The 19,009-nt window shown below is 41.2% G+C and overlaps 1 protein-coding gene across 1 annotated transcript in view; it reads right to left on the reverse strand.

The window, feature by feature from the left end:
* Positions 1-7,410: 7,410 nt before the first annotated feature.
* LOC146867502 (opsin-VA-like) overlaps positions 7,411-19,009 on the reverse strand; it is a 345,134-nt gene continuing 333,535 nt past the window's right edge. Inside the window, exon 5 of the mRNA XM_085606191.1 lies at positions 7,411-7,650. Coding sequence (XP_085462317.1) covers positions 7,411-7,650 — 240 coding nt within the window. The remainder of the gene's footprint in view (positions 7,651-19,009) is intronic.

A 19,009-nucleotide genomic window follows, 5' to 3' on the forward strand; every position in this document is an offset into this window, starting at 1 on the left:
CCTTGTAATGTGGGCTTCACTACATTGGCCTCACCACAAGAAAAATTAAAGTGAGGATACAAGAGCATCTTAGCACCATCAAATATGGCAAATTAACTACGAAGTTGGTTCAACATTACAAGAGGCTCGCTGGATTTATTGCGAAAAGGTCGATCAGATTGGCCTTAATGACCAAATCGAGTGGAATAAGATCTCCAGACGATGAGAGCATTGGATAGACACTTCTGGAGGCCCAATTGTTTGGGGGACACATAGAGTGTATGAACTCATTGCCCGATCCCTTAAACACATGCTCCTGTGTGGCATGACACATTCCATGTGATTGTCTTAACTGTGCTATGGGTTTGCTTTTTGGACTGCTTTGTTCACTAGTGAATAATGTAAAAAGAACTTCAGTCTCTACAATCGACTCGTCCTAATATTAGCTGTGTTATTCATTTATGAATAATTTTAAATATCCTATATTCCCCTCTGAATATCAGTCTCCATAAGTGATAAATATACTTCAGATTTGTTTTAAGATTAGCGTGTTGGGCATCTACTCAGTTATAACTTGGCCACTATAAGATGGCCGCCGTGTGGGGCTCGCTATTGCTGCTCCTGCAGTGACCCGGAATAGTAGCTTCGCCCCAGCAGTTCCGACCCGGAAGTGCTCGGGACGCGCCGCCGGCTTAAATCCCGGCCCTGCATCCCGCCGGGTTGTTTCTGGAATGAGTTACGGTGTGAACTCCTAAACCTTACGGTGAGCCCAGCTTGATCCGATTTAGCATTAGCGGCGCCACGGGGAAATAGCTAAACTTAGAAAATCCGAGGTAGCAACATCGCTTATTTTAAATATGGTGAGAGAGAACTGTTACGAAGGGTTAACAGAGAATGCATGGGAGAATCAGGGTGGACTGGGTGAAGTATATTACCGCCAATACCCTGCTTGAACATGTTGGTGGGTCAGTGACAGGTTTTAAATGGAGACATTATCCTCTTTGGGTGGACTTTGAATGATACGAGTGAGCCTGTACGAGTATCGAGATGTAGGGATTTCCTAAATTGTTTGATTTGTCTCGACAGATGACGGTTTAAGCAACACAAAAACAACGGATGTGCTTAGTATTAGGACTAATAGAGCAACTGACAGTGCTCTTTTAGAACATTAACAACGTGAGAGCTGGTACATGGGCCCTTGGCTTTCACTAGGTAATGTCCTTTTTGGAAGGTTGTTTGTCTCTAGGCTTTTAAGTGGGGTGCAATTTGGTTCCTTCATGTATTTGTCAACCTTACATGTGTTTTTATGTTTCCTGCATACATGCAGCGATTTCTGTCTCAAAACAGATTAAATCCAGGGAAGTGATTGCAGTTCCATGACGCCCTGATGAATTTGCCGTAAAGATAAGTAGGCAATGAAACATGTTGGCCATTCATAGATGTGGTTATTGAACATGACCGTGTTTTTAACCTTGGGATGACTCACAGAGCGGAATAAAACAGTTTGAACTATATACGTGGGTCATACCTAATCTTATCTGCAAGACCACACGGGTCTTTCTTCCTATTTTCTCCTTTTGTTGGTTTTTGGGCTGCCTAAATAAATCCTCCCCGGTTTACTTTCCACATGATCTTTTTCACATCATTTTTTCACATCATTATTTTCATGAGAAAGACATCGATGATGAGAAATTCGTGAGCACACTGGCGAGAACCAGCCAGCAGCTCCTGTGGTGTTGCGCACGTGAGATGCTTTCTCATTCTCCACACTTTTTCTGGTTTATGTTCTAGGTGGAATTATCTGCACATGTTGGGTTGCGTTTTTTTTAAATATTGAATTTTGAGGCACTAGGGATGGTACTGATAGTTCATGATATGAACTACTGTTGAGGGTATAATAAATGTTTATATTACCCTGTTAACAATCCCATTTAATCGGAAATAGTGCTGTGATATCTCCATGTTTTAGGCTTTGACAAAGGTGTGCTTATGTATTAATGAGAGCTATGGCAGTGGTCTGTAAAAGGAATATGGATTACAGAACACTGGTGGTATAGTGATTTGAGGAGGAGAAGTTGGAGTTGGGCAGGAATGAGACAAACTGCTCAGGCAAGTCATGGTAATAAAGCTTTTTTTAATATTACACAACCAGCTCTTATTGTGTGTATCCTCCGCACGTTGTAATGGTAGTGTTAGTAGATAATGGCTGTGAGTTTTCAATTGATGTGAAAAGAAACCTGCTTTTGAGAGTGCATGAGAGTGATTAGGGGAATAGTAACTAAGAAACCTAAGCCTCTAGAGATGGAGGAGGTTACCTTCCCAGCTGAATGATCATTTTTGTAATAGTGTATCGCTGTATTTTTGAAGTTGAAGATGGAGAATGAATGGTATGTGTTGTGTTGCAGTATCATCTGCATGTGTGTGTGTGTGTGAGTGTGAGAGAGAGTTTGTGTTTTAAATGGAAAAGGTGTGAAGCATGTTGTCCTTGGGATGTAGAATGAAAGATGGTCAATGTGGTGATTTCATTGTATACTTGTTGATGTGAGAGTATTAAGGAAAGCAGTTGGTAGGAGCTTGTTGGTAGTTACATTTTAGGCTACCTTCGTAGCACTGAGTCTTGGAATATGTATTTGAGTCCAATAAAGCATGTGTATTTTCCTCTCCTCCTTTGGTGATTCAACTTAACAATCCTTCACTCATTCTCTATGGCTTCTGCTCCAGAAGACATGGCTCTCACTCATACTGGGCCTTGCAGTCTGCAGGTCACCATTTCCCCATAGGCTACATGCTCCCATCTTGTTGCTTAATCAGTTTCCATCCAGTTGTTCTACATAAGGATTCTCCTGACTTGTACACACTAGTTTGTAAACTCCTTAACTCTACAGTGACCTCTTTCCTTCCCTATCCTAATCACTCACTTCTTCACAGTGCCCCACTACCTTTTGCAGTTGCTGAGCAAAATGCTTTGATGAACGATTGCATGGAATCCAAGTGCCTTACAATGTACCCGGGAAGGTTTCCTGTTCTGAGCACCTATTCTTCTCATCTTTTATCTTGTGCCAGGCATGTTATGCTATATGCCAGGTGTGATGTGCTTCACACCAAAAACACACTCTATAGCTTGTTTTCTCTTTATCTCTAATTCTTTACATTTTAGTAATTTTCCTTTTCTCTCCTGGTATTTACTTCACTCTTTTTGTGGGTACTTCGTACTGTGTTTTTTTCCTCCTTTATGTCTAGTTTTTTTAAGCATTTTATAGATACTTTCTGCAGTTTAGCAATTGATATCAGATAGTCAGATTCCTGCTCAGAAACAATGTTTCCTGTATTTCCTCACCCCTACATTTTACTGTAAGCCATGCCCTAATTAGTTGAGTTTCCATTTCTCCAAAATTTAGTGTAGCCAATTTCTTCCATTATATAACAAATTTGTCTAGTGTTTCATTCGCTCTTTATGGTCTTGTATAACATTTGTTCTTATCATGGTCAGATTCACTTCCTTTGTATACTGCTGATCCTACAGACGCTTTGCTGCTTTATCAGCCATATCTCTGATCCCATGTCCTGCAGTATCTTTAACCTTTCCTTAGAAATTGAAAGCTTTCTGGCCCTCTGCATTTAGGGATGATATTATTAATGTATTCTTCCAGTGTGAGCAGGAACCCATACCATTTAAAGCCTCTAAATAGTTAAAGAACATTTTCACAAATCAGTCCACAGTATTGGAGATCCTTCCGGTGTTTGTAGGAAAAGGAGTGGCTTTTTCAGTGCATCCATGCTTCTTATGCCCCTTTAATAATGTCTCTTACCTACAAGATTTGCTCGTAGGTATATTTCAGCCGTTAATCAAATGTGTTTTTTTTCTTCCTCCAAGTTGCCTTTAAATGTACTTGACTGTCATAATCACCGAATCAACTACATTAAGTCAATGTTTGAGCTCCTCCTAGACACCTCCCAATGGATGTAGGCTGTTTCCAATGCACACTTCGTTGACCAGCCCTGGAAGGTTGCAAGTCCAGAGCGCAAACCGCAGCCCTGTTTGGTTCAGAGCTGTGGGGTGGGGAAAATCTCTCCACTCTAATTGTGGGGGAAAATAAAGTTTTAAGAAGATTTGTGGCACTTCCCCAAAACACTCCTCTGATTCCACTAATATATGACCTGGGTATAAAATCACTTGAACATAAGGCAATTTGGATGACCCTCTCATATTGGATTAGAGTCTGGACTACCGATGAATTAGTAACATATAGACAAACATTGAGTGAGTTACTAACACTTGACACATATTATTTTCCCCTGGTTGGTACACATCCGCAAGTAGTTCTTTAACTTAAGTCTGAGCAGATTCTGGGAAAACCCGAGCCTGCTGACACCTGATTCAAAGCGGGAAATTAAAACCATTTATTTGAATTACATTTGGCATAGAGTCACTTTAAATAGTACATCAGGAACCCTCACAAACCAATTCCTGATGTTCAAAACAACTCCTTACTTCGAACCATTTTTGGACGATATTGAACCCCAACTGGCAAAAATGTTATACCTGAAATTCAGGTACGGTATGTTGCAGATCATAACTTTTACATCAAAATGGGCACAACATCACAATGGAGATAAACATCCTAAGTGTACATTTTGCCATCTGGGGGCCATGTAGGATATCACCCATGTTTTGTTCTTCTGTCTCAAAGACATAAAGATATCCACAATAAAGAAAAGGGGGGAGAAGACAAAAGCCCTACCTCATCCTCCGCAAAAAGTACGTAAACACACACTAGGGGGTAGAGCAACAAACAGGCGGCCTATATATGTTTGCAAATGTAATAGATATAAGAGAGCACACACACCTATGCGGCACCAGGAGAGACGGATTTCGAAGGCGGCGTACCACTCTTGACGAATGTGTGACTACAGAGGGTCGCTCTCTACTCCAGTGCCATTTCTAGCTTTCTACTTAAAAAACTCTGTGCCTATTGGAAGAGTAAAGTTACAAAAAACACTCCAGACTCACAGGTGGAGTATAGCTCACTATAGTGGGCAGTGAGAGGGGTCTTGGAAAAGTAGCATAGGGATCCAACTTGTCCTGATGAATGCCGGAGAATACGCTTTGAACCGGCAGAAACATGTTGACCGCTATGCAGAATGGAGGGGCGGTGAGCACATAATTTACTCATACCACCACTATCCATTAGGGAATCCAGGAATACAATTATTATAGAGATATCCCTTAGACAGTTTTTAAATTCACGACTTATCTGCACTTTAGGATCCTGTCTTTTCCGTTTGTCTTTATCACTGTTGTATTGTTTACCCCTCCCTATTGCTCCGCCTCTAGCGTTGGGTTTGCACAGAGGCGTTAGTAGCAGCCCTATGATGAAGCATGCAACAACTTGTTGTGGGTGAGAGCAGTTTTTACAAAGTGTGTGTACTCTCTTATATCTATTACATTTGCAAACATATATAGGCCGCCTGTTTGTTGCTCTACCTCCTAGTGTGTGTTTACGTACTTTTCAAAGACATAAAGCCCAGAAGAAAATGGATAAAACCCCTAGGCAGAAGCTTGAATATCAGAAAATGTAATGATATGTTGCGTATACTAAAATCTAATTCCTCAAAACTCATTGTCTTCAGTGTTAGCAGATTTTTAATAATTACAAACTTTATAAGAAAGAAGGAAGGGCTAACATGTTAAAGATATATGCTATTTTTAAATAGGGGTATCCTCAGGGATTACTATCTTGGTACTAGGATGTGTATTTCAAAATGTGGATTCTTGAAGGTATATTTTATTGAGTCCTAATCATATTGAATTCTTTGGTATCATCGAAGCATTGCCAAAAATTAGCATACGCAAATTTGCACTTGGCACTTTGTGAAACATACTGTTAAAAATTGTATATGGGGACCAAAATTTCTACCACAAGTTTAACCAAAGTCTTTTAACTGTGTAAATGTAGTACATGTCATAAAATCGTGCCAGCACATACTGTGAATATTATGATGAAAAATGTATTATAATTGTTTTTAATAAGGTCGAACAAATCTGCACTTGACACTTTATAGAACTCAAAGCTAAATATTATTCATATGGAAGAAAACAAAACTTTTGTGATAAAAACAACTGAAGATTTCCAACTATGTAACTGTAGCATAGCGATACATACTTTTGCTGCTCCTAATTGTAAATATTATGAGGATCAATGCATTGTATGTGTTTTATCTACCAATGTTTTTAGTGTTTTAACTATGCTTTGATAATTCTGTGAATCGAATAAAGTTTTTCTGATGATGCTGACAAGCGTAGGGGCATGTACTTTCAGACGCGGGCACTGCACACTCATATCAACAATCATTTTTGGAAGAACACTTGGCATCAATGCAGTGAGGGAGTGCAGTTACCCCGCTAATAACGGATGAATCACTGTTGGTCCTGGCCTCTCCAGTATTTCTCCAAGGGCACCAACAAGTGAACAGGAGATGGAAGTGGAAACAGCACTCTCTTTGTGGGAATCTCTGCTCTCGCTATCTTCCCGAGGGCCTTCACATTTTGGTATAGAGAGGCAAGAAGAGTCCAAACAAGAGCGATGGCAGAATGAGGACACTAAAAAAAACAAAAAACGGATGAATCTGGGTAGGGAGCAACTGTCAAGTGCTTGGAGCTGCACCATCCACAGCTGGTCTCCTCCATTAATCTGCTTTGTATTGAGCCTCAGTCGATCCCATCCTCATTGCCAACGCGAAGTGACATGACTTCCCCTCAGTCCCAAAAAACCATGTTAGTTGCCTTGCGCATATATGTTCCATGGCCCATTCAAACGTACATGGGGAAGAGTGTGGCTGGACACAATAAACCATATCATACAAGATATTACAGCACCTACCATCCTAAACCACTATGCGTCGATAAAGTGAATGCAAAGTGAGCAGTAGACCATCACATTTGCGAACAGAAGAGTACGTGATCTGACAGTCTATCAAAACATTTGTTTTGTTTTTCTTGTTTTAAAAGAGCAGAGTTCAGCCTCTGGCTTTGTGTGGCAATGATGGGGCCTCTAAAACCTACTCGGAAATCCAACCCTGACAACTAAACGACTCTGAAATGTGGTACTCACAAAAATTAGTGACTACTTTAACAGTCAACAGTATTTCATCCTCATGGAGAAATATGAGGATATTACCAATGGCCTGATATACAAAGGTATGACCCTAGCATTATCTCTAAAATGTAAATTTTTTCAAAAACTGTACAATAAATGTAGATATATGGAGAAAGGTGTTATACAAAGGGAATTTTGTATTGCTGGTGAATGATGCATGGAGAGAAAACAGGTATTGGGAATTTGATAAGAAATCAGAAAATAAGTTCATGAAACTGGGAAAACAAGAGCAGGAAGTAGTAAAAAAATAGTAATTATAGTAACAATGAAAAATCTACATAGGGCATACTTTGTTGTCTGCTACTGGCAACTGAGCAAAAGAGTTGCAGCTACTTTGTTCATCTTCACTTTTCCTACTGTTGATGTTCGTGTGGGTTATGTGAGCAGCGATTGTGTGCATCTCTCCACCCTGTGTGTCTCTGTTCAGCATTACTCTTTCAGACGTCTGGTTGATGTTGGATTCAGTCGCCTCCTTAATGTTGCAGTGAAACATCTGCAGCAGACACCTCCTGAACTGAAAACACAAGCAAACATATGTTTGAAAATAAGACATCTGGTTATACACATTGTTGCTGCAGCAGAGAAAGTCATTGCAAATAATTTACTCCTCTATTCATGAGTCAAGCCACTGCATGAATCTGGCTAAACACAAGCATTACTCAGATAGTCTATGTTGTTCACTTACAACAGTTAGTTTTCCTCACAGCTCTATGGAGACACTGGCTGGCACCACTTTAATCAAACCTAGAACTAAAATTATCATAAAATCCTTAAACGTTTGTCTTATCAAAGTTTGGAGTATTGTTTCGTGAAAGAGAGACCTCCACTCATCTCTAAAAATCTACAGTGAGGTTAAAATTTGAATTGAGTTAAATAGTGGTACCCTTTTACGGGAGATCAAAGTTTTTTCGTTTGTAGGAGCCTGTGTAGAATCATAAATGACTTTCATGTAAATTGGGTGGTTTAAGGCCCTTCTGTAACCTATTATGTGTGCTCTAGAAGACAACCAGAGTTTTCACTATGATTAATAATTTTCCTGAAATTATTTGTTAAAGTGAAAGATCAAAGGGGTCATTATAGGTCCTTCTATGTCAGAAATGGCTTCTAATGATCTATTTTCTTAATTTATTTGCAGAACTCCCTAAGGGTCATGGAAAGGAAGTGGTTGGAGCTGGGCTCCCTCATTGGATAGTGGAACTATGATGCTATGGAGCCTGGCAATGGTGCCAGTGGAAGGCGGAGAGATCCAGAACAGAGTAGACCTGCACTGGGCCAGTGCCATGAAAATGTGACTAAGGAAGATATGGATGTGAGAGGTCCAGCAGCATGAGCCATTATGGCTCATGCGGAGATGTGTTTGAAACAACTGAAGAGATGAAGCACGTTGAAGCCCTGAGTGACATAGAAGCCCAATGACCAGTTCATCCTGCAGTGCTCGATGGAGCGTGGGGACATGTCCACTGGGAGCTGCACTGATGCCTCAAATGTCCTGATGCCATCACTATTCTTGCTGTAGTTGTACTTCATCTAACAATGTCTGTTCCTCTGGGTCATGCCGGTGCCTCTCAAGTCTCTGTTTTCATCCTTGTGCCTTAGTGCTTGACATCACCAGGCCTCTGTCGCTATCCATGTCTCTTTTCACTTTGTGATACGTATGTCTCCTTTTCATCTCTGTGGACCTTCACCATCAGTGTGCTCCCTTGCTGTATCAGTTGCCCCTTTCAAGTCAGTGCAGCATTTACCACTGATGTGTCTCCACTGCCATCATAGTGCCTCACTTTCCGCTATTGCTCCTCTAAATGCCCACCCTGTCTCCTGTCTCCCATGCCATCCATGTGCCCCTTATCTTTTGTGATATAGGTCCGTCCTTGAGAGTTATTACTGACAGGAAGATGGCCCCTTGCACAGAAGTAGGTGCGTGAGACTGAGTGTGGTAGATACACGGAATATGGCTTTTGTATAAAAGAGACCTTAGGTGGTTAGAAGGGTAAGTGGCTCACCTTTGTCCCTACTTGATGAAAAAAAGAACATTGGAAACATTGTACAAAGTCTCATGATCATTGCTGAGTGCATTCTTTTTTTGTAGTGTGGCCTGTGCAGCAGCGCACTGGATTACGGCAACTGGCGGAATCCAGGTTTTATTTATTTATTTTATTTGTTTTATTTGAAAGGTTTTATATAGTGCTGGCTGGACCCAGAGGTATCAGAGCACTTTACATGAGCATTGATCGTTACAGTTAAAAACAGTTGTTCAATAGGATAAAAACATAGACGCAGGATAAAAACATTATGGAATTGACAAATAGGCAAAAAGCTATTTACATGAGGAGGATTTATCAAGAAAGACTATTTTACATAAAAACAATATTAAACTAGAAAATAGGCAATTTACATGAATAGAGGCTATCAAGAGAAGCTGTTTTAGTACGATGACAAGACCACCATAAACAGCTCATAGTTGTGTGCAGGGGGGAACTGCTGGCTGGCGGAAAAAAATAATTGATAAAAATATAGATGGGAGAGCACAGTTTGGTGCGAAAGGAAGTGACGTCAGAGGGAGATTCAAGGAAGGGCTGGGGTAGGGGTCATAGATGGAGGGAGAGGGGATGAGAAGGTGCATATTCGAAGGAAAGCAGGGGGCAAGGGGGAAAGAGTCAGGAGGACGGTGAGGTGGAACCGGATTGGTGGAGGTTGAATGAGGCGTCAAAGGTGAGGTTAAGAACCCAAATATTTGTTGAGAAGCTGAAATTTTAGGTCCTTTTAAAGCAGAGGTGGGAGGGGTTACAGCACAAGTCCCTAGGGAGAGCATTCCCAATGATCAGGGCATTCCCAGAGATGGAACGAGATTGTGTGGTTTTCTTTTTTAACAGGGGGGACGAGGAGTAGAGCATTAGTGCTTCTCATCGGTCGGGAGTTTGTTCGTAAGGTACAACAGGGTTTGTTGGTGAAGGGCTTTGTGTGTTATGCATGCAGTCTTATAGGAGGATCTAACTTCAACGGATAGCCAATTGAGGGCTTTGAGGGCTTGGGAGATGTTTACAGTCAGTGATTAACCTGACAGCTAGGTTGAGAACAGATCAAAGGGGGGCAAGGTGTACTTTGGGGGTTCTGGGGAGGATAGCGTTACCATAGTCAATTTTGGAGGGAACTAGTGATTGGACAACCCATTTAAAGTCGTCAGATGGAATGAAGGGTTTGATTTTTTTAAGATGTCGGAGAGTGAAGAGAGCTCCTTTAGCCGAGTTTTTTATGTGGTCGTTAAGAGTAAGTTTGTTGTCAATAGTGAAACCAAGTGATTTCACTGAGTTTCGTAAGGAGAGCGAGCAGTTAAGGGCATTAAGGTCAGAGAGCTAGCCTTGGATGGGGGCTGGTTGTTTTTAGGAGAGAAGAGAATGATTTTTGTTTTTTTAGGGTTAAGTTTCAGGTGGTTTCAGAAGAACCAGGATTGGATCTTATTCCAGGAATTGTTAAGATGGAGAACATCAGAGTGGGATCTAATCTTGTAGTAAAGTTGGGTGTCATCAGCATAGAGGTGGTAATTGAATCCTGCTTGTTTCAGAATAAGGATAAGGGGTTCCATAAAGAGGTTAAAGAGAGAGGGGGAGAGAATAGAGCCCTGAGAGATGGCTAGGGAGGCAGTTGAAGGGTTTGAGAGGCAGTCATGGAGATAAGAGGAGAACCATTTGAGGACCAGACCATTAGGCCAATTCGAGCTTTAAGTGAGTTAAGTAAGGAAGAATGGTTAACTGTATGAAAGGCAGCATAGAGGTCAAGGAGAATAAGGTTTTGCTGTTGAGAGGGATGATAGGGCAGTAGACCCGCCACATTCTTGGAGAGGTCCAATTATCTCTTTGTTGACTTCAGCATCTGGACTGGCAACATAAGCTAGTCCTTCAAGGCCTACAATGGAGCAGATAAGCTGCTCAGACTCCCTTTACTCTTAGTGCACATGAACAGAGAGCGAGAGAGAGAGACTAGTGTGAGAGCTGTATGTACCCTCTGCCAAAGTCTGTATTGAAGCTGTTTATAAAGAAGTCTGTAACCTCCATTAGTCTGGCCAAAGATATTGCTTTAAGTCAGCCCAAGTCGCGTAATGAGGTGGTTTGTGGGAGCGTACTGGGGAACAAACCTCAGCCCTATTTAACCTGGAACCTACCTCATGAGATTAGAAAGCTGATACTCTTATTGAGACTCCAATTGTTGCCCCTAAGAGAAGTTAGTGGCATTTGGGATAAAATACAGAAAGAGGAGAGAATTTGTGAAATGTGCTGTTTACAGGTTCAAGATTTTAATCATGTGTTATTTGTGTGTCCGGAGCTACAAAAGGCTAGGCACATTTTTTAAGACCATTATTTATCAAATTTAACATTCATTCTGCCAATGAGGCCCATTTATTTGTCTTGTCCCCAATTAGGTAATTTTAATTCTATTTTGTATGCTGTAATATTTTGATGGTTGGTCATGTGATTGTATATGTGTCTTAATATTTTTCCTCTTGCTTCATAGGAATGCTTTGCCCTATTTTGTGTCTTGTATGTAGTATTTTGTACTTTGCTGTTTTATATGACCGTTTCATCGACCCTTGCACTCCGCACAGTATGTAGGATAATAGATTTTTAGGAGTCGCCTTGTACAAAGGAGGAATTATTTATTGAATGTAAAGTATTTATCGTTTAAACTGTAGTGTGTAATTTTGTGGACCTCTGTAGGATTTCCATATCATAATAAACTTGACTTGACATGAAATTTACCCTCTTCTCCCCACCTAGATTAACAGCAATTGGTGACAGCCTGTTCCCAGGGAATGCAGTCTCCTTCTAATCAATGAGGTTAATATCCGCATCAAAGAGCTCCCTTCACTGAATTGAGTGGTCTGGGTGATTCTTGATTTCTCAGCTTAACTAACATGAATAGTGAATCAGGGCTGGCTGATGATGAGGCCTACCCTGGACATAACCTGAGTACAGTTTGCCATCACTGAGCTGTCAGCATGGTTTCGCATCTCACCACTGTTCAATTGCCCGCATGATGCTCATAATTGATTTTTCACTCCAGCTTCCTCCACCAGTACAGTGTCTCTCCTAGCCCTGCCACTTCACTCAGCAACAGACTGATAGCAGCACAATTCAGATTTTTTGAAGCTCCCTCCATTGTCTACTGGCTCAACCATGTTTCTTCAATATCATTGACCTCCATTTGAGTACTGCATTTCACTCCTTTGCTAAGCAGGCCCAATGTCTTAAATATAAATACTTTCCAAACACACTCAATGGTTCGGGATTGGCTAGAAAATGAAACTAGTCAAAATTATGAAGGCGTGCAAAATCAGTTGAAAATGGGTGTTATCTACGTCATGCCAGTGGTAATAAAAGAAGAGGGGCGGTGGCAAGAACAGAATTTAGGACAGACATAATAGAGGTGCCTTTGAAAAAGCAAATTAGCAGTGAACATTGTTATTAAAGAGGATCTCCACATGAGGACTCAGCTCACCTCATTTTACATCTTTTTCATTCAGTGGAGATAACAAAAAGCAGAAGAGACAATGCAAGCAAGAAAGATACAGACAAAATCAAAAGATGCTATTTCCAGCTTACAATAGTTAAAAGCTTTAACAGCATCACTAATCAGAGCAATGATTTTGTCTATATTTCATGATGCTAATGCTGTACTCTCTGGCCTGTCAGCCTACAAAATGAAAAGCTACAGAAAGTAATGAACAAAGCTGAGAGAGCTATTTTAAGTTAAATAAATAGTCTCACATTTCTTTGCTTCTGTGGTTCCCCATAAAATCAGGAGTGAAGGTTCTGCGCCTGGTTCACCAGGTCTCATGGAACTCGGGAACAAAGGATCTATTATCCACCGAGACCTCGGAGATCAAGTAATCAGAGTCCTTGGCAGACTCTCTCTTTTGAGGGAGGAAGTAGCTGCTGTCACCTCTAAAATAAAATGGCCTCTGGCGGTGCATTCTCCAATTGGAGGGCGCATCTTACCTTACAATGTGATTCTCCTTTAGGTTAAACTTGGAAACAAAGGGCCTTATTTATTAGAGGCTGCCGCAGCTGGAGCATCAGAAAGCCTCTCAACCTTATATATGAGGCAATGCAAAGCCACTTTGAATGGCTTCATAGATATGGAGTAAGGCAAGGCAGCGCAAGTTGCTGTGTTGCTTACTCTGCGCCAGGAAGGCATTCCATGGGCGCTGCGGTGGGTTTTTCCACTAAACACCAATGGATTGTGACAGTGCCCCAGATTAACTTAATCATTCAAACCTGGGGCAGCGCTAAAACCTTATGCCTCTACAATGCAGGCCTAACAGGTAGAAATATTTTTATTTCTCCTCGTTATCTCCTCTTTCCATGTGTGCTCCGAAAGAGGAAGATCCTGCATGCAACGCAGACACCCTTGCACCATGGTGCAGGGGCGCATGCATTGGCACTAGGCAGCAAATTGTGCACCAGCACAGGGGGAAAGAACAGGAATGTACCGTATTTCAAAAATACGGTGCATTCCTCCCCTTTTACATTGGTGTAGGGCAACGCAGCAAGACTTGCGGTGCTGTCCTATGCCAATTCCTCATAAATAAGCCCCAAATTATTTATTGATTATGGATACGGGGACGATGTGGAGTAAAAGACATCACCACAATTAAGAACAGTTTTCATAAAGATGAATTCGGTCTATAAATGAATTTTCTATCTTGTGCAAACTGTCTTAAAAACTACTGTGGCTTTCTCACATTGTCACCATTTGGGGGCATATTATCAAGCCAGGCGATAAAATTATCGCCGCTTTGGTGGCAGAAAACTGCCGCTAAAACAGCGATAATGGGCTTGATAATATGCTCTATGGAATTCCGATTGAAGCCCATGTTAGATGTCCTTCACATCTAACATGGGCTTCAATTGGAATTCCATAGAGCATGTTATCAAGCCCATTATCGCCGGTTTAGCGGCAGTTTTCTGCTGCTAAAGCGCCGATAACTTTATCGCCTGGTTTGATAATATGCCCCTTAGTATTTAATCATATATATGTTGAAAAATATTCATCGGTTCAGGAACAAATAGAAGAGAGATCAGTCAGTATACGGATTTTTAGCATTGTGAGCAGTTAATGCTTGGATTTGAACTGAATAACGTTGAGGTTTAAACGGATAACACATAGACTTGTAATTCAATTATCACACTCTAAGTTTGGAAAATCAAGATATCAGAAGATTATTTTCCATTCGAACACTTTATCTACAATATGATCTAGAAAATGAGATTGATCCACACCTGAAATGCACCTGGTGAGAAAAATAGAGCTAGGGTTTATTACTTTATAATTATTTTGAAAAAGCGTTCTGTTGGCAAATGGCTTTTTGGTATGAGTGTGTAAAAAAAGCAAGGGCAGAAAAAAATAACAACAATAAAACAATCAGATTACTGATGACAACTGAACAGAGATTGGAATAGAGGGATGTCACAGACTGCTCAGCAAAACAGAAATCTTTAATCCTTCTGCTGAAAATAAATACTTTTTCTGAGCTCTCAGTTTTTAAGGAAGAAAATTCCAGAGTCCAAGAACCGGGAATTGGAAAAAGAGCCCCCTGTAGTTGTCTTCATAATATGTTTGACAGACATGAAGCACATATAGAATGAAAGTAGAGAACAAACTGTAATACAGTTCTTATTACCTTGGAGATGTCTGACTTCTACTGGCCTTACAAGACGATGTGTGGTAGGCAAAGGCTTTGGAACTGCATGATCTACTCTACTCACTGTCAGTGCAAAGCTTTCCTGGACTCGGATAACTGATCACATCTCCAAATATTCTTCACTGTCATTATGAAGTTCTCAATCCTTTTGAGTATGGTCATCAGGGAGGCAAGGGTGGTAATCACACATGTGATCTGTGTGCTCTGTTTAGCACAGCTGTGAGCTTGGGTACTATGATGCCACCAGCTGCAGGTTGCCCAGGTGACGGAATGTGGCTCAATACTCTGGGGGTAAGACAGTGACAGTAGAAGAAAGAGAGCCCATTGGATGGATGGGAACTTCTATTAATAAAGAACATAAACACTGGAAGTTCTCTAGGTCTTCTGGGATGAAAGAACGTGAATTGCCACACTGGCATAGTTGGCAGTTAGAAGATCCCAACACCAAGGAACAGCTCTGGGTGAAATTGATTTTACAATAATGCAACTCAACATTTTTCTGCAATGGAAGCTGCATCCCTTATCTGGCACATTTTCTAATCAAAAAGATTTCTATGCCATATCTCTACACTGTACATATAATTTCTGATGAGCAGTTGTGGCCGGAGCATTTCCTGCATGGGTGCTTCATGTGGTTAGACTCTGGTTTTGTCGTGCTAACCTCTGAGCGGTTGCTTTCAGGGACTGCGGTCTAACTGTCAAGCTCAGCGCAGCTCTTCCTTCCTCACGTTTCACAGTACTTAAGCGGCTTCCCGAACAGCAGCGGATTCGAATTACTGTCAGAGTGTGGATACATTTTATGAGCATAATCAGAGGAAAATGAATCACATGTCTTACTTTTCCAGGGTCTTACGATCTTTGTTCTGGAGACCCTCATTCACACTAACTCAGAGTGCGGTATATGTTGATTCTCCGCTCTGTCTGTTAGATGAATAGCATCAGCATTGGGTCTTTATCACTTGAGTTTTCAGTTCTCCAAGTGATCTACGTTCCTCCACTTGGAGGGAGAACGTCCGGTTTCAAGACAGTTGTGATAAAATGGTAAGTAGTGTCAAAATGGATGAGTTTAAAATTACCTCAACTCTCTTGTTTGGTCTTTTATTTGTCAGGAAAGGGGCAATGTTAAAAGTTTTGTAGGTGGTGCTCAACTGGATGTGTTAATGATCCACTGCGCCTGGTGTTAGGTTGTAATAGGTCGCGGTGTTTCGGCCCTTGTTTGCCCAAACAGGTCAGTGGGCCTTCTTTATGACCAAAGTGAGGGTGACTGCCTTTCAAGTCACTCTAGGTGAGTAAGCTCACTTGTTGAAGATCTGAAGTGTGTTATAGGTATATACTTTGCCTATAACTTATGAAGGAGATGTTAGTTGTTCCTTCCGGGATGGGAGGGGAGGCACAACCCTTTTGTGCTTTTTAAGTGCGTGTGCTGCCTCTGCCCTCATAACCCTATGGAAGCTGAACGAAACTCCGCTTCTCTGTCCCTCTTTTGATTATACAGGTACATTTTATGAGCAACACCGCTAGTGTGGTCGAGTGTTTCACTGTTGGGTTCAGCTTTAAGGGAGCTCACCCTCACATGACGGTTTGGATTGCGCAGAGTGTGCCATACTCTACTTTTTGTGTCTCAACAAGTTACATTATGCAAAACTGTATTATCCCCTTGCACTCAGAATGTGATTGGTGGTTCAAAAACTCGTGTTGGCGCCCCTTGTGTCACACGGAGTCCAACCGTGTCTTAAACTGAGGAGAATGTTGTGGGGAGTGTCACCTTCCCTCTGAACAAGTGCGCACTGTATTCAATGAAACACTAGGATTTCTTCACATAGTTCAATTTATTGATTGAAACAGACAATTCCTCCATGGGTTAAACTTCGAAAATTCATCAGTTCATGGATCACTTGAATGTTGTATCCATAATCATCTTCTGACAAAGTAAATCATTCTTTGTGTTCAACGTTAAACATCCACCCAATGCATTTCGGGTCAATCAAATCTGACCCTTCTTCAGGGGTCTATAACAAATGAAACAGGACCATTAAGTTCACTGCACAGTTCAAAGGTAAACGCCATAAATGACAAACACAATATCAAAAACAAAATGTACATCTTCCATAAGAGAAATGAATAAATACAATTTGTGAAGGTTGAAAAAACCTAAACCATAATGAGTTACAAAAAACAACTCAATGTCAAGAGATTTCACCATAAAACTATCTGTGAGGTGTATTAAAAATAAATATATAATGGCGTGTATGGGGACGACCATGTTGATATCAGCCATATATAGAACAGTCACTGGGTTCTGTCACGAGACCTGGGTGTTACTGGCAATCGAGCTTTAACCAACAATCATAGCGTGGATTCAAATTTCAACAAGTTTAAGCAAGCAGCTTAGGTTAGATTCCATTATAAACGTCTACAAGCGTTTCTCAGTAACAACTTACTAGGGACCAACGGGTCTCCGTTGCCGTTGAAACTCTGTTGTCGATGTTCGATTTCCGCGCTAATGCAGTGACTGTTATAAAACGAAATATGATTGGTCAAATGATGTGCTGTCGTCATGGTCACATGATGCGGGAGAGAAGGCTAGTGATGACGTATTGGCAGAGGGCCAATCATGCTGTATCACACATAAACGTGTGTCCCACGTGATCACGTGGGACACACGTGATCATGACGACAGCACATCATTTGACCAATCATATTTCGTTTTATAACTGTCACTGCATTAGCGCGGAAAGCGAACATCGACAACAGAGTTTCAACGGCAACGGAGACCCATTGGTCCCTAGTAAGTTGTTACTGAGAAACGCTTGTAGACGTTTATAATGGAATCTAACCTAAGCTGCTTGCTTAAACTTGTTGAAATTTGAATCCACGCTATGATTGTTGGTTAAAGCTCGATTGCCAGTAACACCCAGGTCCCGTGACAGAACCCAGTGACTGTTCTATATATGGCTGATATCAACATGGTCGTCCCCATACACGCCATTATATATTTATTCTTAATACACCTCACAGATAGTTTTATGGTGAAATCTCTTGACATTGAGTTGTTTTTTGTAACTCATTATGGTTTAGGTTTTTTCAACCTTCACGAATTGTATTTATTCATTTCTTTTATGGAAGATGTACATTTTGTTTTTGATGTTGTGTTTGTCATGTATGGCGTTTACCTTTGAACTGTGCAGTGAACTTAATGGTCCTGTTTCATTTGTTATAGACCCCTGAAGAAGGGTCAGATTTGATTGACCCGAAATGCATTGGGTGGATGTTTAACGTTGAACACAAAGAATGATTTACTTTGTCAGAAGATGATTATGGATACAACATTCAAGTGATCCATGAACTGATGAATTTTCGAAGTTTAACCCATGGAGGAATTGTCTGTTTCAGTGTGAAGAAACCCTAGTGTTTAATTGAATACAGTGCGCACTTGTTCAGTGGGAAGGTGACACTCCCCACAACATTCTCCTCAACAAGTTACATTCTCAGCACTGTTAGCTTACCTTTGAGGTGGTGTACCTTCGCATAGACGCTCAGCCTGCTGCCTCCCTGCCCCACTCCCACTGGCTTCGTTGACACGCCCTCCTTGATTTACGCAGAAGGGCATGGCTACACCCTGTCTGCCCGGGCGAGCTGGGCTTTGAATTTCCACAAGTAAGCAAGTACGCGTGGTGAAAATGGTCTTCTCCAAAGGAAAACATGCCTGTTTAGTGTTATGCTGACAGGCACAGCTTCCTTAGTCTGCCCGAGTTGACGAAAGATGCAATGGTGTTTTAAATGGTTTCCGTCAGCCAACTAGAGACACGCCTGTATTGATTTGCGCTGATAAGCACAGCTTCTCCAGTCTGCCAGCATCGTGGTAGCCTCCTCTGTTGGTCTTTGCGTTGCTACAGTCCCCCTATTCGCTGATAGGCACCGCAATTATTTATTTATCGTTTTCTTTTTTTGTGTTTCTTCGCCTTCTGGTTACTTCCTGGAATTCTACTGCTCATGGTATGGCCAAACAGTCTTGTCAGAGAACCTTGCCTTAACTTGAGCCCCTACTGGATTATTTTGGTACCACACACGTTTAAAAAAATAAAATAAACTGATATCATTCTAACTTTGTTGTTAATGTGGGATTGGTGATATGCATGGAATATTTTGTGTAAATGAAAATGGAAAATATCCTCAA

The sequence above is a fragment of the Triturus cristatus genome, chromosome 1_2 (genome assembly GCF_964204655.1).
Source record: "Triturus cristatus chromosome 1_2, aTriCri1.1, whole genome shotgun sequence".
Classification (NCBI taxonomy): domain Eukaryota; kingdom Metazoa; phylum Chordata; class Amphibia; order Caudata; family Salamandridae; genus Triturus; species Triturus cristatus.